Here is a 25758-nt window from a genome sequence, read left to right as displayed (position 1 = left end):
GCATCAACTTTAAAGGCACACAATGTTCGAGGGGTTATTCATTACTAAGGCGTTAATCAAACTAAATCTCCGAGTAAACAACTTTCTATTATTTAATAATAATAATGTGTTTTTTTATAATTTGTATTTCTTTGTTCACAATATCACTTATATAAGAGTTTAAAAAAATATAACAATTAACTTTATTTGCAACATCGTTGGAAATGTTTTCTATTTCCCGATATAACCTCAAAAAACGCAATTCGTCGGCTAAATTTGAAAACCTCTTAACTCCGTTTTTGGAGGAAATCCCTTTTTTACTCTTCATATGCGATATACCGCAATTTAAGCTTAAAATATAATTTCTAGACTTTCTTTTACTTATAAAATAAGGTTATAGATAGATAGATTGCCACGTAATTATTTCCAGTAATTCTGTTTTTGTACTACTCATAAGCTCCCATTAATTGAGGTTATGCGGTTTACAAGTTTAGCCAACAAATTGTTTTCACATAAAAAATAATTACCGCTGTCAGGCAGAGAGTTGAAGTCTCCACAGAGCAGAAGTTGCACGTTGTCCCGCTGTCCCGCCAAACGTAACGTCCTGGCCGAGTCGTCAAGAATAGATCGCAATTCATTGCTCAGCATCATCGTTTGAATCAGTTTCACATCGCAGAACTCAGGGTCCCAATGAATATGCGCCGTACAAACCAAAATGGGCTGTCCGAGCATCGATGAGTCTGTCGGTATACCTGAAGTGAGACAGATATTTCATGACAATTTACGCAGTTTGAAGATTCAAGGAAAAGATACAACTAATAAATATCCTAATACCGGGAGTCCACGACGCTAATCTATAGCAATCGTAAGTGCCAGGCTGCATTTAGCAATTTAGTAAAGATGTTTACAATGCAATCATTGTAAACATCTTTACTAAATTTAATAAGTTTCATACTAGAATAGGGCAATGTTAATACTAGGTAGGGATGGGCTCTACTCCCGCCAATGAAGTAGACCCCATCCTCACATCATATCTATGATGGCCTGGCAGTGTGAGATCATGCGGGCATTACGTTCGTTCCTTCCTCGAACCTGTAAGATGTGGAATGATCTTATGATCAGTAGCAATAGAACTCCTCGTGGAAGAGTTCGTCCAGGGTAGTACTGCCACCTTACCTGCCGCCAAGCAGTAATGTCAGCATTATTGTGTTCCGGTTTTGAAGGGTAAGGCTGCTGGTGAAATTTGAGGCACATGGGACTTGTCAACTTATGTCTCAAGGTGACGGGCACAGTGGTAGTGTCTCTCAGATCTTTGCAATTTAAAACTCTCGAGTAGCACTGTAACTGTTATGGACAGACGTGTAGCTTACCATCAGGCGCACGACTTGTTCGTCCCGTCACTTGATGTTATAAAAAAAATCATCCATCTTCCTCATTAGTATTTCCTGTCAACAAGGCTTTCAGAGTCTGATGTTGCAGACATCCATGGGCGACGATGACCACCTCCTATCAAGTGGCTCTTCTGCTCGTTTGCCTCCTACTTTACATAAAAAATAAATAAATAAAGGTGTTACTTATAGTGTGCATACCGTTTTCCCATGCGGCCTCCTTAGTTTTGATCAGCGCAGCCAATCCGATGTTGTCTTTGGGCATAACGCGATTTAACATGTTATCTGACCCTTCGCTGTTAGCCATAGCCAGTTGATTGAACTCGATCAGGTGCTCTTTTACTAACGAAAACCTGGAAAACAATGCACAAAACATTCACTATTGAGGGCATAATATATGTACAAAAAACTGTTTGTTCCAAGAACCATAAAGCAGTGTCACACGTTTATTTTCTTAACCATCTGCAATCCTATTGTTTTAAATGAAACCGTGCAAAAATTACTACAGAATTGTCTGTATACTGTGTATAAATTCTCAGACTGCTTATTCAAGCGATGAAGGTGGATTAGTAACTTACTTGGCAGATCTAAAGAAGATGGCGCATCCATCGACATATTTTCTTTCCGATTCGGACATAGTCTTTGCGCGGGATTTTGGTGAGAAGATGCCATCGTACCCATCCTGCTTAAGTTCAGGCAAAAAGAAGTTGTAAAATTGGTCTGTCTCTACCTCCTGAAACAGAAATGTCTTAATGAAATCGCGTCCAATACGTGCAGATTGAGAAAATCGGTAAATATAAATATACTTGCCTGTAAGCTGATGATATCCGCAGAGTAATGTCGAATCTCGTCGAGAATGCCCTTCTTTCTGTAGTCCCACTCAAGCGCCCAGCTTGGACAATACCCATACATTTGTCGCGTGGCGTATTTGTCACACAAAACGTTGTAGCACATTACTGTGAAAATACCTGTAACACCAATAAATTTGCATTATTTATTGTAAAAGCAGTTAGTCAAACATAAACAAGAATCAACTAATCCAAAAATCGAAATATTACTGCAATGTATTCAGGTCACGTGTTATTGCTTCATACACTCGAGAACCTTTTCATGGGTGAGAAACTTTTTGCGGATTAAGCTCTTCGAGTCGAGATGTGCAATATTCTCATTTATCTGACAATCACATGTCAACCACACATCAGGCAATTAGCTATCTCTGATGCTTTGTTACTCGGGAACATGTTGCGTGACGGATAAAAAAGTGTTCCAATTAAATGAGACTCGCATTACGCTCTACATGTCGTGTAAGGCAGAGTGGTGGCACGCGACACAATGTCGACAATTTTTTTTTTTATATCACGATTATATTAAGGTTATCGTACGTTTGCAAACCGTACACAATTTTCACCTTCGTTCTAAGCATAGCGAAAGGAAATAAGACATTGAACAGCTGCATTGAAACCCCTTGGGCAATTCGTGTATAGTGCATTAGAATGATTGTTGATGATGAGAAAACGGCACAAACGTTTATGTTTACGAGTGAGAACATACAATTTTAAGCTTCTTATTGCGGGACACCTAAATAAAATCACATAAGACTCTGAAGGTAGTTTAGCGAATACTAGGAAGAGAAACGGTCTTGTTGAGAATGGTTGTGAGTTTGAATTAGGCTCGACCGAGCGGCTTGACGACACAGTCATTTCGACGTATCCACTTATTACGTAAACTAACACGGCACGACTGTGCTCTCTCACGCTCCACGCCATTATCTCAGATTTATGCGAATGCGGTGTACTCGCACCCGTCTCATTACGTGGTTGAAAAGGAACGCTGGAGGATGAGGGCCGCCCGTCTAAATGTCGACTTCGTGGAAGACCTTGGCGAAGTAATTATCTGCATAAAGTCGAGCCCCTCTTAGTCAATCAACGCACAATAGAACGAGAGTAACAACTTGTAATGCAAGTGTAAGACAAAGCTGCGCTGACATTGGAGTGACGTGCAACAGGACAGAACAATAAAGGGAGATGATGTGCAGAGATGGAGTGGACAAATAGATAAAGATCTCGGAGCTGTAGCGCCCATGCTAATCGGTAGAGTGAACGTACCTGCGACACTCGACTGGCGATCATCAATGCGAGCGCAGCACGTGCTCGGGCTGTACCCATTGTGCACCGAGTCATTTTATGCGGCGCACATGCCAAACGTCGCGAAACAATGTTAAACAGATATCTATGTTGGCTATCAAAGAATGTGCGCGTGCGCTAAGCACTTAGGCTGTTAGCTACAAATGATAGGAATTTACATATTTTGACTATGCAGGGAAAAAGCAGGGCAACGTTCCCATAACAAACAAGGTATGGTTAAAAATAAACGGATACAGCTATGACATTCTTCACTTGCGTGAGTACGGCGTCTTTAATATTACAGGCCAGGAATGCGTGTGTGTACATTAGATACGTCACATAATAAATATTATGTAGGGTTGGTGCGTGGAACAAAAAAAGTAGTCGGAAAAGGCGTGGCGGTGGATGTCGCGTTGCCAGTGAAGCGTGTCACAGCGACTGTGGATACGTCTGTGTCTAGCGCAGACTGGTCCTGCCAGTCGCCGTAATTCGCGTCGCCACAGGTCTCAAGAAATGAACATTATCGCACCACAAAATACGCTTGAATAGAGACTTCGGAACATGATCATCGTTAATTTGATACCGTTAGCGCAGTTAGTCACGCAATAATAATAATTTGCAATCGCAATTAGATTTATAAACAACCTACTTGAGTTTTTTTGAGACAAAAGCCGCAAATGTGTATGGATCATTAAATATTTAAGTCGAAGGTTTGTGAAGATTTCCACTTGGATTGGCATCGTAAAGAGCTCATTAGATCACGTTGGGTTCGCGAGGTGTAATCGACGGTGTGACGTAAGAGGTCTCAATAGGTGCTAACGAGACGTTGTTAGGACGGTCAAAATCGGGTTCGTTGCCAGTCGCTTTGTTCTATGGATTTCACCTTCAGTTAATGGGTCCAAAATCATATGATTTTGACTGTTTAAATGATATGAATAAGTGTATAAAAACGTAATTTGTAGGTAGCATTCAAATGTAATTCATAGGTAGCAACTAGTAATAAGGTTTTGCGTTTTTATAGTAATTAATTATAACTGTTGAAGTCTGTCATTACACAAAAGTTGCATTAATAATAACGGAAGCGTGTTCGCCCCATCGCAATTTGCATAGGAAAGTCAATAATTGCAATGAATAGATCCTATTATATGGAACATGGAAACATCGTGTGGCATCACGTGGCGAAAGTTGCATGGGAACGCACATCTGTTCGTGCTTCTTTACTTTCAATGTCACTGTATACTATAAAAATTTGATAAAACAAGGTAAAATTTTACGTAATTTTATTTTCATGTAAGTATTAAAAACACTCTATAACAATCAAAATAACGCAGACAATAGCGCCAGTGGTAAACAAAATGTAACATAAACGACTGTTACTAAACACGTCATGCTGAGTGACAACATTGTTATATGCCGCAATTGTTATATAATAGTTTACAAAGTAATAAGTAGGTGGTATACCACCATTAAGCATCGCCTGTTAACAAGGAAAGGTCAAATGAAAAACATAATTAACATCTTCGAAGAGGTCGGGGTTTACATGAATGACTGTAGACAGTAAAGGTGGTGAAAGACTGACAAATTGCACAGGGGTCCATCAGTTCACAAGTAACGTATGAATCAAAAGCATCCTGGGAATAGGAGCCCTTCTCGAATACAAGAGAACAGATACAGTACTGCACGCATTGTAAGATTCATGAATGCACATTAATCAAAAGGAACGCAATACGATTTGAACTGATATCATTTTAAAACATTTATATGGACTTAAGAGCTTATTCCACTGAAATACGACGAAGGAGTTTGAATTTTGCAATTAGAATACGGCCTGGTGCGCGCCGCAATGTTTATGTTGATCAGAACATCTCAGTCCCGGGCCAGTGTTTAGCATAGCAATAAAAAAGGAATAAAAATAAGAGTGCTGTAAGCTATCTCGTCTCATCTGAATATAATGGGGGGAGGCGCAGGGCCCGTTTATTGGCCTTGCCCATTACGTGGGTATTTTGTACGACACGAGACGAATTACGTGTCTGTTCTACAAATCGAACATATAAGTTTGGTGTGTACAGATATTCAGTTAGCATGTTGTCGTGGACGAGTACCAGTAAATAATTTTACCCGCGGCTATAATACGTCTACGATGATAAATCATGTAAGTACAATGTGCTCTGCCTTTTGGTGCTAGAGTTCCCGCAGTGTTGGGCTGTAAGAATAAATCTTGCAGTTGTTGTACAAACATAACTCAGCGCGACAACCGTCCAGAGCTACGTTGTTAGAGTTAGACCCTCGCCGGCCTTAATACTCATGTATCATCTTACCACGTAACAGATTTACGTTCAACTGTGTGTTCTTTGACCTCATCTCGAGCAACGTTTAACTTTTTGTCGAGACCCGCTTTTATGTCAGATACGTGAACGCGTTCAAGGTTTATTGGCGTGTGTCGATAGCCGATGTTTATTTTTGTAATTTTGGAGAGCTTGGCAAAGGCGTTTCAATAGTTGAGCGCTCTTATGGAATTTGCCAAGTGTGAAATGATGTTCGATTACTCAATTGATTTTCACGAAATGGATGTAAACGGAGATAGTTCGTATCGTGCATACAGGTTCACGGATGTAAGGAGGTCGGGCGTACTCGCGCCAATGTCTGGCATTGTGCATTGTTCGGTCGCGGATGGCGAGACGAAGGGCACTTCCTATCTTCCTGCACCGCTTGGCCGTGAGCACGATTAAATTCAATCAGTGGTGACAAACTGTAGGTCACTAGTCCACTTCCTAACTGTCCTACCGGTTACAAAACACACTATACAACAACACGTAACGAAGGTAATGCGCGTAACGAGGTTGTACGGGCGCCCAATTCTATGGACGATCGACTGGAACAATGTTGTGTAACTATGATTCACTTAAAACTTTTTATTTTATACATCATGAATGTTAGGCGGGATCATTGTTTAGGAAGGAACGCTTTGGCCGTTTGGTGCGCTGGAGCGTCCGTCTTGATTTATGTAAATTGGGTGCGCGTCGTGCGTCTGCCGGCGTGAACTCGGGCCGGGAACGCGTGACGGGAACCAGAGAGCTCCGATGGGGAATCTAAGATTAATGTGTTTGGAATCCGTTTCTAATGAATTATGTTATGAAAATATTCTTTATGCGTTATGGGAAAGCGAGACGCTTTCCCACAAATAAGAATATTATTTTTGTTATTTTTTTTTGTTCTACAACAGATCCAGCCGAGCACCTTTCAAGAATGTCAATACACGGAATAATAAAAGATATTATAAATTTAATGTCATTTAACAGTTACGACAATAAAACAAAACAAATTGATCGCGATATACTTTTAATCTATACTGTACATCGTTGAGGGAGATGAGATCGTTAACTGGAAACTGGCTAACTGCGAGTTAACTAGTTTGCTGGTAATATCAATACGGCGCATGGGCAGGATAATGAAGGTTTTAAGGTTGACTTGTGATATGAAATCTTGATGATTCCTGTTGTAGGCGGGGAAGGGTGATAGATGCGATAAGAGGATCATAATAACCTCGTCACGCGAACAAGCTCCTCCCATTGAAATTACTCACACGTCAAAGCTATTCGTTGCATAACGGTGTAACAAGACCGAATGGAGCATTATATGTTCCGGGACCTGGGGCCTTACCATGAACTCTTATTACAGTTCAATAAAGATTCGTAACGACAAAAAAGCGGGATGGTGATATACATATTCATGTAGCGTTGTCCCACAATGATTCATTTTAGGTCCTAAACTGAATCGTAATAAGAGTTCATGGTGAGGCCCATGTACTGCGTAGTGGGTGTATCCTTTGCTCTCGCACAGGGCTGGTTTTAGAAAGTTTTGTTTAGATGTCTGTAGTGAGAGTATACAAAAATGACCTACGAGCCCTGTGGACTCCATAAAATAACGTGATCCGTGTGTTGATTGGGCTGCCCCGCTTCCGTCGCACATCAGGGACGTTCGACGCGCGTGCAGACGGGCTTGATGCCACTGTACGCAAAGGTCGGATTTGAGGCCAGCCCCAACTCTACTTTACGCGTCATCAGTGACGACTGGCTTATGTTAGGCGTTGAATTTTTTTCGTTTTTGTAGAATTTGTTGGATGGAGAACATCTTTACATCTATTAACAAGTGAATCCATTAACACTTGGATTAAATGTACGATTATTATTTCGGATATTTATTTTAGACTCTCGTTTTCCTATTGAAAAGATAGATTTTGAAATGGAATATTCCTATAATACGGTATTCCCAAATTATTATAATTAGATCCCATACCTGCATTTGAAACAAATACACTGAAAAAAAGGAATTCTACTAATAAGAAAGAGCAATTTCTCAAAATATTTGGTAATTCTGAAAAAATATTTATTAAAAGTAATAAAATATTGTCATTACAAAAATACTGCTTATCTTTTTCTAATACAATTTTACTCTTAACTTTATTCTAAGTTTTAGACAAATACCTTCACTTCAAGATTTTATTTCATTTCTAATCAATTCATTGGACATTACTTAACATCAAGAAATTTTTACCTCTTACATCAAATTTAAATAATCTTAAATTAATTCAAAATTTCTTGGGTATGTGGCTTGTAATCATAAAAATCATAAACAGTCATTTACCCAAAGAAACAATACGTAGTATCTCTAGTTTGTTAGTGTGCTATATGTAGTCATAATTTAAGAAATTTGGTTTCAGCATGTAATCAAACTACACTTGTAACAAGTACAACTTCAACATGCAATTAGTTGCATCACGCCACTGCTAGATGGCATTAGTTGTACTCTGAAACGCGCTATCGTTTTGTTAACTTCAATAGTATAAAGTCATCTCATATATTTTGAATTGTTAGTGCTTTCTGCCGCTGTAGCATTTATATGACACTGAACGGTACTCAAGTATTTGAGAAGATTCCGTCCTATTCCTGCTACTTTCAGGGTCGTATTCCAGAACTTATGCTGAAGTCAGGATTTGAGCAGACTTGAGTATGATGTCAAGCACTGGAAATACGACCCTAATGGACTTGAGTATGATTTTCAGTGCTCACTGCAATACTCAAATCCTGACTTGAGTATTGAGTAGAGTTCTAGAATACACGACCCTAAGGTTTGGCAATGAACTGTGTGCTTTCACGCTATTGAGACATACTGATGGGTCCACAACCCTGTAAATTTACGCTTTTTGATATTAGAAAACATAAATCTTCAGTCAAATAATTAAGTACCTCCCAATTTTTCATTCTTTTTTTTTCAAGTCAAAATCTGACATTTCTAATAACTAATAAATATTTTGTTGAATCTCGAGTAGCTTTGTGACTTGCAAGTAAATTAATTTGCTTTTGGATTAAATATTTCTGTTTTCTAATTAATATACACTTTTGAGACGTTTTTTTACTATTATCAAGTAATTATTCTCTAGCGTCTATAGGGAGAGGATCGTTTTGTTGGATTTAATAAATTTGTCTTCATAAAAAGAATTTTGTCTTTTTCTAAGTAAGTTTTTGCCGTGTAGTAGCAGAAAAAAGGCATTATTTTACTCTTTTTAACACTCCATTGCTACGACGGGCTTTATATTCTTAAACTTTATATTCTTTTCGGACTCTTATTGCTTTAAGTCCCAAACAAGAAGTCCTTTGGGAGCGTTTTCTGCGACCGGCCCAGAGACCGTTGGAAACATTACAATTGCAATGCTAGGGCGGTCTCTGCGAATTATTTATGAGACAGGCAGCGCGCGCCGCGCCCATTCCCGCCACCACGACACTTTATTAATGACAAACTAGTTGGGAAGTTTTTTGTAATGGCCATTAAACATTATAATAACATACAGTCTCGCCTATGAATCGATTCGCAAATACCTGAGCAAAAGATGGTATCGGTTTAAATTAATCTCTAGGGTTTACTCGAATAATGCCACGCCTCCGCGAGTATTGCCTGAGTATAGGTGTTTGGGAAACCATTTAAACGTGATTAACACAGCCAGTGGCATAGACAGAGAAGCACAAAAATAAAAATAACACGTAGCTGAAAACACAAGTAACTTATGAGAGTAATAAATATACTATTCGGGCAAAATGTGTCGTTCCAGTGCCGTACACATTTTTCAGCGTTTCTAGAATACGTACAACGTACAAAAATAGGTGAAGTTCAAGAATACTTACATGTAGGACGTGTTCTATTAGGTCTGGTCAAAGGTATCCAAGGCCTCTGTGGTGGTAAAGTGGCAGTGACTGAAACAAAAAGAAATCAAGTTAGTCAATTATATATATAATAAAATTTTTGGGATGTCAGGACGACGTACTTCCACGCGTGCGATTGGCTTTTATTCCTATGTAATCCAATTGCATAGGAAGGGAAGACATGAGCCGGCACATCCTGGGCAACTCTTAGTAAATGCTTGGACTTTGTTCGAGCATTTGCTAAGCGTTGGCAAAAATGCCTCACACAATCTAAGGGTGTCAAGCCGTGCCTATGGATGCGTGTCTGGGGGAGCCCAGCTGCTAACGGTGCACCCTCGATACCAGGGCAACTCGGGGGCACTTTATGCCCTTCAGCCGGCAAGCGGGGCTCTGCTGGCTGTGACCTTATAATTCCCTAGCTTCTCGTGAGACGTGTATGGAGAAAGAAGACATAAATATTAATGCTCAAATTTCCTCCTTGGAGGAAACGATTGCTGAGATTGATAGTCCACCCAGCAATAACGACGTGACTGCGGTCATGGCTATGGATGCGAACCAGGCGGGTCCTTCGGATCCCGTGGTGCCGGAATCCAGCGCTCGCCGCGCATTCGGCTGAGCGGGTTCAAAACCAAAAGCGCAGAAACGTGAACGGTCAGAGGGGGCGTCGCCACAGGATCATGTCAGGAAGGCTCTCAGGACCATGGCGCCAGCTGAAAGCAGGAACAGACCTACTTTCAGCGAAATGGCGGGCTCCGTGAGTGTGGGTATCCGGAATTCGGAACCCATATCAGAGGTGCAAATGGAGCTGGTGGAGCTGTTCCTCGTCCGCACCGTAGCGAGTACTACATAGCATGGCGAGGGACCGAAGTTCTCTCACAAGCCAGGCCGGATTCTTGTGACCTGTAAGGATCAAGCAAGTGCAGACTGGCTTGTGGGACAGATCGGCAATTTAAAGCCGTGGTCGGAAGCCTCCTTCCTTCCATCCTTGATTGAGGAGAGCGAGCTTCCGAAGCCCACCACCGCCACCACCTACATTCCCAAGAAGGGATGTGAGTCGGTGCAGATGGCCATCAGCCTGCTGGGGGCCCAAAATAGAGGCCTCCGCACAGAAATATGGAAGGCTCTTCACACAAGGGAAGATGCGAACGGATGGGTAGTCGCGTTCTCTCTCTTTTCTTGATGACCCATCTGTGGAGAATCTCCGTGCCTCAAATTGCCGGGCACACCTTGGTTTTAAACAGGTCACGTTTAGGATCAAGGGGTGTCCAGAAAGTACGTTCAGTGGCGACACTGCGCGGGGTATCTTGGTATCGAAAACAGGGTCGGTTACAAGTCCTTTCGAGGAATAGGGGCCGGGAGCCTCAGCGCCTGTGGTGTCTGCGCCTGGCCCGTCTTCCGCGGACCAGGGGAAACGCGACGGAGTTGCCCCGTCTGCGACTGTGGGTGCATCGCGGACGGGAGGCTGGGCACACTCGGACAGCACCCGCTATCCTGGGTGTAGTGCAAATAGCGCAGCCATCAACAAGTGCCAGTACTGGGGCGGCTCGACCAAAAACTGCCACAGTAATGGCACTAAATGACGGTCTGGGTACACGACAGTGGCTTTCGGCACCGAACCCACGTGGCCGCAGTTCGGCACGTGGAGAATTGCAAGGACGTGGGGCTGCCCGGGGCTTCAATCTCCGCTAGATGGCGCCCACGGGGGATAGGATGAGGGTTCTCCAAGCAAACTTCCACCATGCCGTGGCTGCAACGGCTGTGGTGTAGTGTTGCTTCGCGAAAGGCAACGCGGCATATCTCTTTCCCCGGAGTAGCTGAGTACTACTCCAAGGGCCAAGATAATCGTATGCTCAGCCTATCTACCTGGAGAAAAGAACAATCCCACGGAAGATCTGACACGACTGGCGGAATACGCCCGGAAACACAAAGCAGAACTTTTGGTGGGATGTGATGCCAACGCTCACCACACCGCCTGGGGGAGCTCAGACATCAATAACAGAGGTGAGTTACTATATGACTTTATTCTATCAAATTGCCTGTACCTTAATAACGAAGAATATACACCAATTTTTGTTACTAGGTCAAGACAAGAAATTCTGGACATTACTTTCTTTACGGCTAGGCTAGCCGGACTTATAACCGGCTGGCATGTTAGTGACGAGACGTCATTGTCAGATCATAAACACATAAAATTTGATCTGGGAGGAAGAAATGTCTGCCACCCCACTATATTTAGGAATCCAAGGCACACGGCCTGAGACGTCTATAGAGACAGACTAGGGCAGTATAGGGCCAAACTAACAAAGGAATGGGAGACCTACAGGAAGGCCCTAACTAACTATAACAAGGAGATAAGCCAGGCCAAGCGAGCATCGTGGCGGTGGTTCTGTGAGGAGATCGCTAGTGCTCCTCAAGGTGCACGTCTACATAGACTGCTCGCTAAAGTCAAAGAAGACTGTTAAAGAAGCCTGATGGGACCTTCTCGACTTCTACGATAGAAACCCTTGAACTTTCAATGTCAACCCACTTCTCGGGGGCCTTGTGTGACACGCCCACTAATCCAGCAGCGACGCTACATTCACCTCGCAACGAAGACTGAAACAGAGCCGCTAACATAATAAGACCCCGACAAGTGGCTTGGGCCATAAGCTCGTTTAAATCGTATAAATCCCCTGGTGAGGACAGTATTACTCCCATCTTATTACACAGCAAGGCGTAAGTGTACTCTTGCCATATCTGGTCAAGATATACAGAGCCAGTCTTGCTTGGAGACACATACCGATGCAATGGACAACGTGTAAAGTTCTATTTATACCGAAGGTAGGCAGAAAGGAGTACTCTTTTGCTAAGTCCTTTAGACCCATCTGCCTAACCTCATTTTTGTTTAAGGCAATAGAGAAGGTACTTGACAATCACATTAGGGCTTCGTCCTTAATATAGTCCTATCCATCACACTCGAAACGCCTATCAGAGTGGAAAGTCCACAGAGACAGCTCTGCTTCACCTTGTGGACAGAGTTGAAAGAGCGTTTGAGGACAAACAAATAGCACTGTGTGCCTTTCTAGACATTGAGGGTGCATTCGACAATACAGCTATCCATACTCTGGTGAAGGGCCTAACCTGCAAAGGTGTGGACACTTCAACCACGAGACGGGTACAGAATATGCTTTTAAGCCGCAGGGCCAGTATTTCGTTACATGGGGACCGGTTTGCGGCCTCCACAGTAAGGGGTTGGAGGTAATTTCTCCTCTCCTGTGGACTCTAGCTATGGATCAGCTCCTGTATAGGTTGGCTGAACCGAATATTGATGCTCAAGGATATGCGGATGACCTGGTGATCACAGTTCGAGGGCAATCACTGCCAAAGTACTATATCCATCACTTATGCAAGGAGCACTTGACACCATTTCCGCGTGGTGTCAAGATAACGAATTATCAATCAATGCGGAAAAGACAACCATTTCCCCGTTAACCAGGAGACGGAAACTAGACAAACTAGTGGAACCAATTCTTGGTGGCAGGGCTGTGGGCTTTTCCGCAAAAGCCAAATATCTAGGGATAACTCTAGATCAAACCCTAAGGTGGAACCACCATATAGCTAACACGATCAACAAGGCCAAGATGGCCTTAGGTATCTGTAGCCGTATGGTGGGACAGCGTTGGGGTCTAAAACCAAAGATGACTCTCTGGTAATATAAGGCAATTGTGAGGCCCACTTACGCCCCTGTTGCTTGGAATGCTAAAGTCAGCCAAACAACCACAATTGTCACATTGGGCAGTCTACAGTGCATCGCGTGCCAGCTAGCAACGGGAGCCATGTCCACCACACCTGGGGCAGCCCTAAAAGCATTGCCGAATCTGACTCCTCTGAATTTATTTATACAGAGGGAAGCCAGTACCAGCATATACAGGCTTACCACTCGGTTAAGGAGTAGAGGGCTCTCCCAGACATTGTGATCAGCACAAGACTCAATTCTGGAACACTCTGTTCTGGGAATGACTTCTGATGTCATGCTTCCCAAACAAAACTTTAAAAAACTCTACCAGGTAGAATTTCCAACTAGGGAGGACTGGGAAACTAACAGTCTCACTGGAAGGACGGTAGCCTTCTATGGTATACCGATGGGTCTAAGATGGGACCCAACGTAGGGTGTAGTATACACGGTGTGAGACCCAGGCTCAGCTACAAGCTGAACATAGGACGTCACTCCTTTATCTTTCAGGCCGAAGTGTACGCCGTAATTACTTGTGCGGATTTGAACCTGAAGAGAGGCTACGTTGACAAGCTTATTTACATAAACTCAGATAGTCAAGCGGTTCTACATGCACTAGCCTCAGTCACCCAAACATCGAGCATTGTAGAGAACTGTGTAAATATACTGAACACTCTCAGGGAAAGTAATACAGTGGTACTGCGCTGGGTTCCAGGCCACTCTGACATCCAGGGTAATGAGTCAGCGGATGAACTGGCAAAGGCTAGTGCTAGGGAGACCTTTATTGGACCCGAACCCTTCATAGGGATAGCATACAGCCTGGCAAAGCTCACTCTGCTAAATGAGAGCACACACCTCTCCTGAGAAGTGTGGCTACAGAACAAGGGTCTTGAGCATTCAAAAGCCCTGATATCTGCCTACAGTGCCAAACACTGTAGAGAAGCTCTGTCATTGGACAGGAATGGCATAAGAATGGTCACTAGAGCCTTAACAGGGCATTGTGGCTTAATCAATCAAGCACATGTCAAATATTGGGCAGAGAGAAAATAGAGAACGTAGATTCTGCCACGCGGAGGATGAAACTCCTGTTCATCTACTCACCCAATGCTACAACCCCCAGATGGGCGTACGAAGTTCCGTACTGGGAAGGTACATGCCACAACCAGAGGATATTACATCTGTCGGAGCCAGGAAAGTCTTTCAGTTTTCAATGCTGTCGGCCTTGGCTCTGCACTGTAATTGGTGGTGATCATAATCGATTAGTCGATGGTCGCAGTGATGAGGGGATGCATAGGCCCTGAATAAAGCCACCCTAATAATAATAGTCAATTATCAATACAGCTTGCACAGCAAAAAGCCTTATTGTTTATTTTACCATATCAGGCAATGGAACTATTGAGTTTTGTGATAAAAAGTTCATTTGCCAACTATAACACAAACTCCGTTGCTCTTATACGTGAAATTGAGGTCCGTGCGTGTGTGGCTTGTGGTAAGGTACCTAACATTATCTGCAATCAACTCACTATCCTGCAAGGAGCAAAAAATTGCACCCAATATCTGCTGCAAAATCTGTATTCAATTTACATTGCTTGTCGAACAAAGCAGTTGAGGATTTTACCTCGCATTGTTCTGTTAAACAACAAATATTGAGGCTTTGCGAAAAATCATCAAAACTGCGGCAGTCTATTTCAGCTTAATGCGAAATTACAAGAATATTGAAACCGCTTTTGGTAATATCCAATATTACCAAAAGCGGTTTCAATATTGTTACATAAAATTTCTCTCATGAACTCGTCATGAAATTCAAATAATCTCAATACAGAGTACTAAAAAAACCGACCAAATCAAAAGTTCGTGGAATTACATCTATTTGCCAAGTTTTATTGAAATCGGTTACCGAAAAGTGTGCGAATCCAGATTCATCCCCTAGTTCCACCCTTAGAGGTGGAATATTTTCTTCAAATTTAAAAGGGACCAATACGGAGGTACCTTCTTTCCCATAAAAAATAATCATCAAAATCGGTTCACAAATGCCGCCGAGTAATCGCGTTACATACATAGAAAAAAAAAGAAATACAGTCGAATTGAAAACCTCCTCCTTTTTTTGAAGTCGGTTAAAAATTTGTTGTAGTCAACGTTAATAGAAATTACCGAAAATAAAAAGTTGAACTCTGCTATAATGATGAATAAACAATGACGAGATACGAAAATTCACATTACAACCTGTTGGATGGGTACTATCACCAGTTATTAAGATCATCAAAAGGACGGAAGATGAGCCAACTTATTATAAAACAATATTTATCCTCACTTGAAGCATCTATTAGCATACTGATGTTAAAGTCAATTGATGTTTTTGTTAATCACAGCGACATAATAATAATAGCGAGTAAGAAATGTTGGAAAATAAAGAAAACAGTTGACAGAAAGATTCTGTTAGAAAAAAAATCTTAAAACAGTTGAGATTAAGACTATGTGAAAAACAATTACGTGAAATAGTCGAGAGCAACATTCGTAGGATGGGCAGCAAAAAAATTAATAACACGTAGAACATTTGGGAGACGGTAAGTGTGTTGGTTTTTGCTCATGAACCAGTCTTGCGGTCAGTCGAGCGTAAATTGAACTGTAATGAAACGCTCGTCTCGTCGACTATTACGCAATTGATAGTAATACAAACTTTCGTAGTTTGGATGATACATATCTATTAGCAGTAACAAAAAGCGCAATTTGTACACAGGCTTCGCGATTTAATTTGTAGTTGTGATGGGATATAATATTCGTAACTAGCGAGGGCGGCTCTGTCTATGACGGTATATAATAGATTCGAGTGACTAGTACCGGTGGGAGTCGATAGCGGGTCCTTTCAATCTAAATAATAAACGCTAGGCTTAAAATGATCGCCTTTAACAGTTGCATACCAGCTGTAAATATAATTAAAATATGCAATAGTATAATTTAAACGCCATGATGCTTTAGAGACGTACTCGTAAGCTAAGCTGAGCAACTAATAGAAGCAAGAAACTTATTACAGGTTTATTGGGTAGAAACTGGATATTTACTTGCATGGGGGGGATGTCGGTGTATTGGACGAACATTTTAATGAAATTAAATATTAATTAACATATCGGAAATAAAACTATTTTCGGGATATAAATTGTGTATTAGTCTTTTTTCAAAGATATCTTTTTTTGTTTCGGCCTCTTTCCAGTTAGAGTGATGCCACACAATGCGTTGCGTCTGTGGAGTTGCGATGCCTGAGCAGTGACGCTGCGTTATTACATATTGTAGTCTGTTCCAATACATTTTCAACTAAAAGTAAACAAAGTTGTTTGGTTAAAATTCTAAAGCAATATATAATAGTATATTTCGAAGTTTTCGACTTATTATCTCATCACTTTTTCCAACAATATTCATTTGACTAGCATCGTAAAATCGTATTCATCTATCCTTCCACGAATTGTCTGTGGTTGCATAGTGCTGTGCGAAAAAAAACCATTCCGTTCATTCAATTAAAGTTTTTGTAATCGATTGGTAAATCGAAAATTTCAATCGCAATCGATGGAGTACCTAAGTGTAAATATTTGAATGAGGATTTAAAATTAAGTTTTCGGAAATTTTAAATATATGATTTTATAGGTAATTTATTTTTATTATTCATGTAAGGAAAACCTCTAGTATGACTCAATTAAACAAATCAATTCATTCAATTAATTAATCGATTTTTGGTTTGCATTACAATGGGCCGTCACTAAACTGTCTATGGTCAGGTCAGTGACTTGTTTGTTTAAAATGGATTGAAAAGAAGAATAATCAGAACGACATGCTGAAGCGGCGCGCGACGTCGGAACGCGTGCGTTTCGGGCAAGAGGCCAGGAGACGAAGCGGGGAGGGGTGCTGCAGTGCGTAAGTAAGCGGCGTTACGTTGCTCGCTTGTGGCATCGCTCTTAGCTTAGCCTGACCATGGGTCCTGTCAAGAACCCGAAGCGTCGGTTTGTTCGAAAACAAATATACGCGATTTATACCCCAAAAAGTAGTTTCATTTCCAATGCAATCGCGAAAACCTAAGCACGATGAAAAATGATTTGAACGATATACATATCAAAAATATTTACACACACAAAGACTCGCGAGTGCTCTTTTGAGCACACGCAAGTCATTTTTGTCTGCACATTAAACATTCTTCAACTTTTATGTCAAAGAATGAAGTGTGAAACAATCGAAACTAAATTCAATTAAAAATGCACCTTAAATTATACCTGTACATATTTCGTCAAATTTGTATATGTAAATGAAGTCAGCCATTTCGGATTAGTTGATAATTTTGATTATTTACTTCTTTTGTAAAATTTTCACGTTCCGCGTAGGGTTAAGCCCTCCGTGAAAAGAAAAGTATTGTGTGTAGTCGACAAACCAAAGTGCGCCAACAGACGACGATGACTAGTTTTTATTCCATGTTAAGAGTCAAGAAATGAAGAAGTCATGTATTAAAAGAAAATAGGAGCACATTCTTAAGGCTCTCGAAGGCAGAGGCGTCGTCACCGCTCATTACACTTTGTGATGTGACCGTGGGCCGTGAGCGGTGCACTAAATCAAGACAAGTTTGTCCTTCTGCTGTCTCATAACTCAACCATTTAAGAATCTTTTCGTCTTATCCGTCATTATAATCTTTTTATCTATCAAGATTATCTGTTTTTATTTGACTTTTTGAAGTCATTTGAACAAATAGTCGAGTTAAATATAGAGATATTACGTCGATATAAAATTCTAACAACAATTGTTTGTGCACTATCATAGCACACATCACTGTAATAACCGTTAGATGAGCATTCCATGTAAATCTTTCATTCCTCTACTATTGTTATATTATAAACACAATGCACATGAGCTCGCACTCGAGTATTCGAGGCTACGGTAAGCTTCCCTGTGTTGGAATTCGTTCATTCACTGACTGGTACCAGCCAAAGCTTGGAACCCGTATTCAGTGTCAATACAATACACTTACGGATGTCTTATTGAATATTAAACGTCAAGTCTCAGACGTCCTTTACACGTTTGGAAGTTGACAATAACGCAAAGGTCGTTCACATTGAGGGTTTAAAAGCCAGACCGATGTTATTGAATACATTGTTATGATTGTACAGTAAACCTAGATGAATGGGAGATTATGATCGACGCTACTCCGGTCATCAAGCAGCTTAGGACCGCGCAACTATTCCAATGATTTCATCCTCAGTCATGTTCTGTTAAAACAGATATCATACCCGTTAGAAAGTCAATAAAATGTTTCCATGTTCTCATGAAGAGTTCCTGTTCACTTCATTTTCTTATCTGATGTTTTTATAAAATTCAGACATTCAGTTAAGACAATATAAAAACTTAACGCGTGTTTATTTGTTTTAGTTTATTTAAATTTATTCAGTTAAACCTGACGCGAATATACGACTCCTACGTTAAGTGTTTAGCAGTAAACTTCAACGCAAATAAATAAACTCAAACGGTCACGTTATTCTTTTGTTTGACAAAAATATACTACGTTTAATTTTTTGTACTCAAAATTTTACATTTTAATTTACTAGGACTTTGCCAATTACCTATATCTATCTATATTCACAGAATTCATCATTCTACTAAGAACAAACAAAAAACAATTTTTCGACAAGCAATTTCCTATCACAGTCGAATGATTGCTTTCAACTCGCTGTGAAATCTAAAGATTACCAACACCGTCTTTGGTACAGTTTTATCAACAGCTGAGTTTCCATGAACGGGTGTAATCGGCCATAAGACTTTCACGGTGACTTCCGAGACTAACAAAACATGTTCTAACAAGGTGTCGGTGAGTGAAAGTCGGATGAGCACTAGATAGCGATAAGCATCGACATGCTCCGCATTGTTCGCTACGATACATAAGATAAGGCTTTCTCTGCTACCGTGAGAACGCTTCATATTCTTCATATCAGTTGACAATGGGCGCAGCTCACTGTTGTATTCTACACGCAAGAATCAGTTTTCACCGTGATGTTTGAAAATAAGCAAATGTTCCATTTAAATTACATCAATTCTATATCCGCCATGTTTGTTTTGTGAATTGACTATTTGTCTAGGAACGCTTATATTATGAATATAGTACATTTTCAAATCGCTTAACCAAATACATGTCCCTTGAACTTGTTGAACGTGAGAACTCAAAATTTTAGAACATAAGCATCTGCTTCCAACGATCTAACGGTTTTTGTCAAAGAATAGCCAAGTTTATCACCACATTTATCTCACAAACACCGTATAATACGACATTTTCGGACGGAACTAAAAAGTAGCAATAAAAATTTAGATATTAGTAAAGACAAAAGAAAAATGGGTACCACAAAAATTGTCCGAATAGGTAACGCGCGTTGCAGCTTGCACTTTTTTAATGAATCGACACAGAGCTGAAGGATTTACAGAGTTGAACCTTGGCGACAAGTACAAATAGTGTTCATAAAAGAAACTTACCCACAGAAAATGGTTGGTAACTCTTTGGTGATCCAGCCGCACAGTAATTCACCACAGCTTTCTAAGATGTGATGCAACCATGACAGTCGATAGATTTTGTAAAAAAATGCGGACAATGATATCAACTCGTATAGAAATTATGACTAGACAACCGATTTATTCATCTTCGCTATTTCCACACGATAACACCAGAGAGCACAGTGCATAACAAACCATCTCCACCTTACAGGATTTGTAGATAAAAGCTCTTCGCTACCCTTGATATTGGATGGCTCCTATCTTATCGATATTAAGCTTATCGACTAATTCTTTCGTAATTTAAAAAAGTGCTTCTAACAGGTTGGAGAAGTGTGTTGTACGAAATGGCGCTTATGTTCATGAAATGAATGACTTTGTGTTTGTTTCCTATATAAAACAGCAATTACATACCTGTGTTAATTAGACAAACATAAAATTTCGCATAAAAAACGCTATTTAAAATTGCCTTAAGAGAATCACGCACTGTGGAATACAAGCTGAGTAAGAAAAAATAAACCATTCAGACGGTAATTGAAACCTTTAATTAACTAGAAACTACACGCACTTGCAAATGCATTAGAAAAAAACTATCCATTGCGCGCTCAACCTGCGGGTTAATCAATTTCTTGCAAAGCATTTTCAGTCCATTGAGAATCGCATCGCCAGACGTAGGGGAGCCTATCGAACGAGAACCGGTATTTTGCTCGGGCTCTTGCATCACGTTCTAGAGCAAAAACTATCCTATTTGCGCTTGTCATATATCCATATTTACATGTGAGATACGACTCTAAAGAATCTAAATTCGCTTATCTACATCGTTGGAATTTTTTAGATTTAGAACGTTCGTGGTACAGAAATCCACTATTGTTTTTCGATATTTCGTGCACGTGCAGTATAAAGGATCCCGTAAGTATACGTGACTGAACCGTTTTACATGGCCTGGCTATTGTGCTTCGGTGTTGACTGGCGAAATACGCCGCTCGTTTGATACCATCCGTGATAAGACTACTAAATTCCAATAAGTGATGATACTTTGGTCATATTTATGAAGACATTGAGACAATTACCATTTTTATATACTGACGTTAATGTATGGCTTGTTTTGTTCATTCAATACGCATAGATGCGTCGGGCCTTCCGTCCGTGTTTACTTTGTAAATAAGATTACTTGGAAATACATACAGAATCGTCGGAGACGTTGACTTCGACCCGATAATTGCAGAATTAGATCGATATTAGTGTTAACTATTATACAAAATAAACACTCACCGTTAAATCAAACACAAAGCAATATTTAAAACTCACAGGAATGACGACGGAAGCCTGGAAATTGAGCGGCGATTTTATCTAAAAGCAAGCTGCAGAAATAGACGTTTCGCGAAAGACTTATGAAATAAAATTAATTTAGTGAACATACGTCAGAATATACGTTTGATGAAGATATCCCTCGAAAGAGGCGTGAAACATCAAAGGACTTACAACAGTGCAATTCATAAACAAAGTGGACGCTAACGACTTTTCTCAAAATATAATAGCTACGACGACGTAACAAAATATCATGATATATTTTAAGGAAGCTACTGAGTTCGCACGAATACTTAAGATTAAAATTTTAGATTTTGTGCAGAAGTTTCAAAGCCAAGCTAAATAAACTTACCCTGTGTACTTCTGGGAATTTTATGATAGCGTCCAGTTTGTTACTGCAGTGGTACATGTAAACGAGATTCTATAGCGAAAATCATAATGAGATGGGGATATTGAAATACGAGAGCAGGACAGCTTCCAGACTGCAACAGAACAAGCGGGTGACGTGCAAACGAACCTGCAAATCTTGTGCAATTGCATTTACGTTGATTTTAGAACGGATATGCGACAAGCGCACACAAATCTCTCTGTGAATATGATGCCTAACGATCTGCCAACTGATGCAATCTGTTTAACTGGAATTCCTTCTCCGATTCTGATTAGGATTATTCTTGTTACATCGGGCTATGACGATATTATGAATAATTATTCATGTATATTTAATTTATTAGCTATTACTGACGAAATCGCGTGACTATCACGCACTCTTAACAAAATTTTATTACAAGATGACATCATGATTACACTATCTCGTTGACGGTTATATAAAAGTTGAATGCTGGTTGCGCTCAAGTGGCACAACTGGTATAGGTCCTCGTTTTTGCAAATTTTAGCGATAACTGGCAACAATATGTATGGCACGCGCGGCTACCACGCTTACCTATGATGAATTTAGACAGAATAAATTAAGGAGAATAGGCAGTAATCTATGAAAGCTGGTAGAGCTCTCCAATAGCACCGGATTGGGATAAGCAGTCAGTCATAATATCAAATTTACTAAGTACACAAAAGCGCCTTTTCCATTGGTATATGACATTTTTGTTGTTAGTATACCAACTTCTAAATTCTTCTTGTTTAGTAGAAAAGTTTAGTTGAAAACTATCTAAGAAAGACAACCAAGAGTTATTGGTAAATATCGAATGTCTGCAGGTTATTGTAAGTGTACAACTGTCTATCTATCTACATATATAACTATTCAAGTGTGTAACTTTTTTTATGATACAAAATGACGGGACGAACAAGTCGTGTGTGTGTGTGGTTGTAAGCGACACGCCTGTCCGTAATACATACAGTGTCGTTCAGAGCTTTAAATCGCACAGATCTGAGGGGCATTGCCGCTGCACCCGTCACCCTGAGACATAGGTGGACAAGTTAAATGTACTTGTTATTTCACTAGCCCTTTAGAACCGAAACGCAGTAATGCTCACATTACTGCTTGGCTAAAGAAAAAGGTAAGGTGGCAGTACTCCCTTGGACGAACTCTATCGCAAGGAGCTCTACTGCTACTAAACTTGTATTTAAGAACTTCCAAAGTAATATAAAAAACAACGAGGAAAACAAAATCATACGCAAACAAAATTAAATCAAACATACACATTTCAATTTGTTTTTTGTTGGACTGAGAAGCTTATATGTCGACGGAACGTTGCGACACGAATACAATGCATTTTTTGTCAAGTCCATCCTAAATTCAAATCGCGACTCTTATGTAGTCATCGAGATTGCCCACGCGCTAGTGTCCTCCCGCACGAGCGTTCACGGCCAAGGTCACAGAGATAATAAACGCGTAATGATGAACGATGTGCTGCCGAGCAAAAAAGAGCGCGCGCGCACCGCGCAGCGCGGGCCCACGTGGAGAGTCGTCATGGGCCTCTGACAAAATTTAATGGCTTGGAAAATTACTACGCTACCGAAAACCTAATAGTGAAAAATATTTGAGTGTAAATTTTATACCACTTTTACATGGCATGCTGAATGTGGAATACCATTTGCTGTTCAGAGTAGCAATCAAGATAAATGCGAATTGTAAGTGGCGAGCAACTCCTGTTCGAGTCTCATTTAAAGATACAAGCTGCCATCATGCGGGACCGGGCTAGTCGTAAATCAAGCTCTATACTACGAGACATATACCACTAATGGACTTTTGTCGACCACACGTGTTTCCCTCGTCCACTAAGATCCCGTTGTAGGATCCATCAATGTTATACAAAACTGAACATAGCAGTTTATATTTCGATTTAAGTTGTAAGAGATAATAGCTTGATTACTCATCGACATGATTCTTACTGTTTCCAGTTAACATTAGCCTATTTGGTTAAGATCCAATGCAATCAAGAAAGGTAGTCTTCTACGGTGATTTATTACAGTAAGTGTTCGTCTCCAGCTAACACTTGTTACCAATTGATTAGGCGATATTACACGAGAGAATGCAATTTGTCGGTACTAATCCAGGAGAGGGAGCAGTTGGTTTCTCGGGGGTCTACTTTCGATCTCCGTCCGGCAACCGTCCAAAACAATTAGTGCCAAAGAAGCACTACTTGACCAAATGAAAAGACGCGTGATGCGAATGAAGCTTCATTCTTGATACTTGTCTTTTAATTTTGTTGAATATTACTTATTTGACAGTAATTGTTTCGGACGGACGTCGGACGGAGATCGAGAGTAGACCCCCAGATTACGAGTTTTGAGATAAAATCTACGTCTTGTTCTTCACGCATGCGGATCACGCGCCCTCATTCCTCCAACATAGTGCATCGTACTTGGAAATGCATCGCGGTGCGTGTGGGTCGCCTCCAACGCGAAAATAATGCTTTTAGACCTTGAATGGAAGGTGAATGACCAGACGATCAGTAAATACATACTTGATTCATTACCTGATTCTAAGACTAATGGTCTAGATGGTGCCAAGAACTATTTCGCTAATAGGTAAATCTGTTGAGCGTTCATTTATCATAGTTAGCACGTCGCTGACGTTATCTTTTGTTCTCTGTTTTAAACGTGTTGACTGGACCTTTTGTGATTTCAGCAAAACATTTGAGTCATACGAAAACGGCACGCACTTGAGATGTTCTTATGGATAAGTTAGTGTAGGCAGATATTGCACAGGAGGGGTCGTATGTAAATAGAACAATCTTCCATCAAGTGTCGAATATGGTCATGTTGGCGTATCCGGAGACGTAGGGCTATGCCCAAAACGGCTTAGACATGTCATTCTAGCGATGACTGTACGACTGTACATTACCTTACGACCATATACTGGAGACCCATAGAGTAACTAAACAAGTACGTTTCAATATCGTGATTACAGCGTGTTCTATTCGAAATATTTCCTAAATAAATAGAAATTACATATTTTTTATATGTGAAAGTAAAAAAATACTTGGTTAATGATTCTTTGAAATCAGGTAATTTTCCCAAAATGCCGCCTCCAAGCAAAAAGTTGGTGAAACGCTTCAACGTAGCGAGCGAGCACGACAAACAAGGCAATTGGTCGACTGCGTAGATCGCTATCACACGCTATAGTCGGTAGACGAGAGACACGATGGACTAAGCCTACGTATCTTACCTAAGTCTAAGTGATTGGGACCTCGAGTCTGTGTCGAGTCACTCATCCATTTAGATCGTATCACGTTCCATATTGCAATATGTTTGGAAAGTGGATTTGACATCAGTCACGTATGAAACCAAAAGGAACGATCAGATTATATTTACTTTTTCGGTCCAGTCGTTGTTTCGACAACGAAATTTCACTAGCTAAATTTAACAAGGCATTTCCGGTCACAGAGATGCAAATGAAGGCACATGACCAATTTCACTCACCTTAAATCGTTTGGTAACGAGTGGCGTCGAAATCCGAAAGTAAATGGCTATCATCTTGTCATTTTCGGTTTCATGACACGAAATGAAATCATTACTGATTCGACCTCTAATAAAATCCATGTCAACACACTTTGAGGCCTTCACGCTAACGCTAACAATAGAACATTAGCATCTACTTTTACTTTACCATATTCCACGAGCTACTGTAAAAAAGACACGAGGTGTATTGGTAATGACAGCTGAATTATGATGTCGAATAGAAAGCGACTGTATTCTAAATCGTGAAATCGTTTGAAACATCGAAATTACCATTAGTTGGCGAAAATAGAGAAATCGGTTTGCGGTGCAGCGCGGAATGAAGTCGGGTTCTACTGAAAGTGGTTTTAAGGCAGTCACAGTTCGTTTAGTTTAGAAATCTGCGTGTAGTCTAACTAACTCAAGTGGAATAATGTTAAAAACAAATATGTGTCTATCTATGACCGACACACGTCATTTGATCATATTAACACGTGACAACTTAAAAAAAATCCAATAATAATTTCGACAAACTTGTTGACCAGTAAGTAAGCGAGAGTCGAAACGTGAACTATGGCCGAGTGGGGCGTAGAAGCGAAAGTGATAAAGTGCTATCTAACGAAAGCCGAGAAAGTGCCTCGATTTATTTT

General features: G+C 40.5%; 1 protein-coding gene across 1 annotated transcript in view; it reads right to left on the bottom strand.

The window, feature by feature from the left end:
- Nucleotides 1–25758, bottom strand: part of LOC113240431 (CCR4-NOT transcription complex subunit 6) — a 252036-nt gene that overhangs the window by 11646 nt on the left and 214632 nt on the right. The window contains exons 5-9 of the mRNA XM_026477729.1: nt 9670–9738; nt 2178–2335; nt 1946–2100; nt 1569–1720; nt 507–731 (exon numbers count right to left, since the gene is read on the bottom strand). Coding sequence (XP_026333514.1) covers nt 507–731; nt 1569–1720; nt 1946–2100; nt 2178–2335; nt 9670–9738 — 759 coding nt within the window. The remainder of the gene's footprint in view (nt 1–506; nt 732–1568; nt 1721–1945; nt 2101–2177; nt 2336–9669; nt 9739–25758) is intronic.

Source organism: Hyposmocoma kahamanoa, unplaced genomic scaffold, assembly GCF_003589595.1.
Source record: "Hyposmocoma kahamanoa isolate Upper Pololo Valley unplaced genomic scaffold, ASM358959v1 138, whole genome shotgun sequence".
Lineage (NCBI taxonomy): Eukaryota > Metazoa > Arthropoda > Insecta > Lepidoptera > Cosmopterigidae > Hyposmocoma > Hyposmocoma kahamanoa.
Note: the sequence above shows the minus strand (reverse complement) of the source record. Positions and strands in the feature narration are given on the sequence as shown.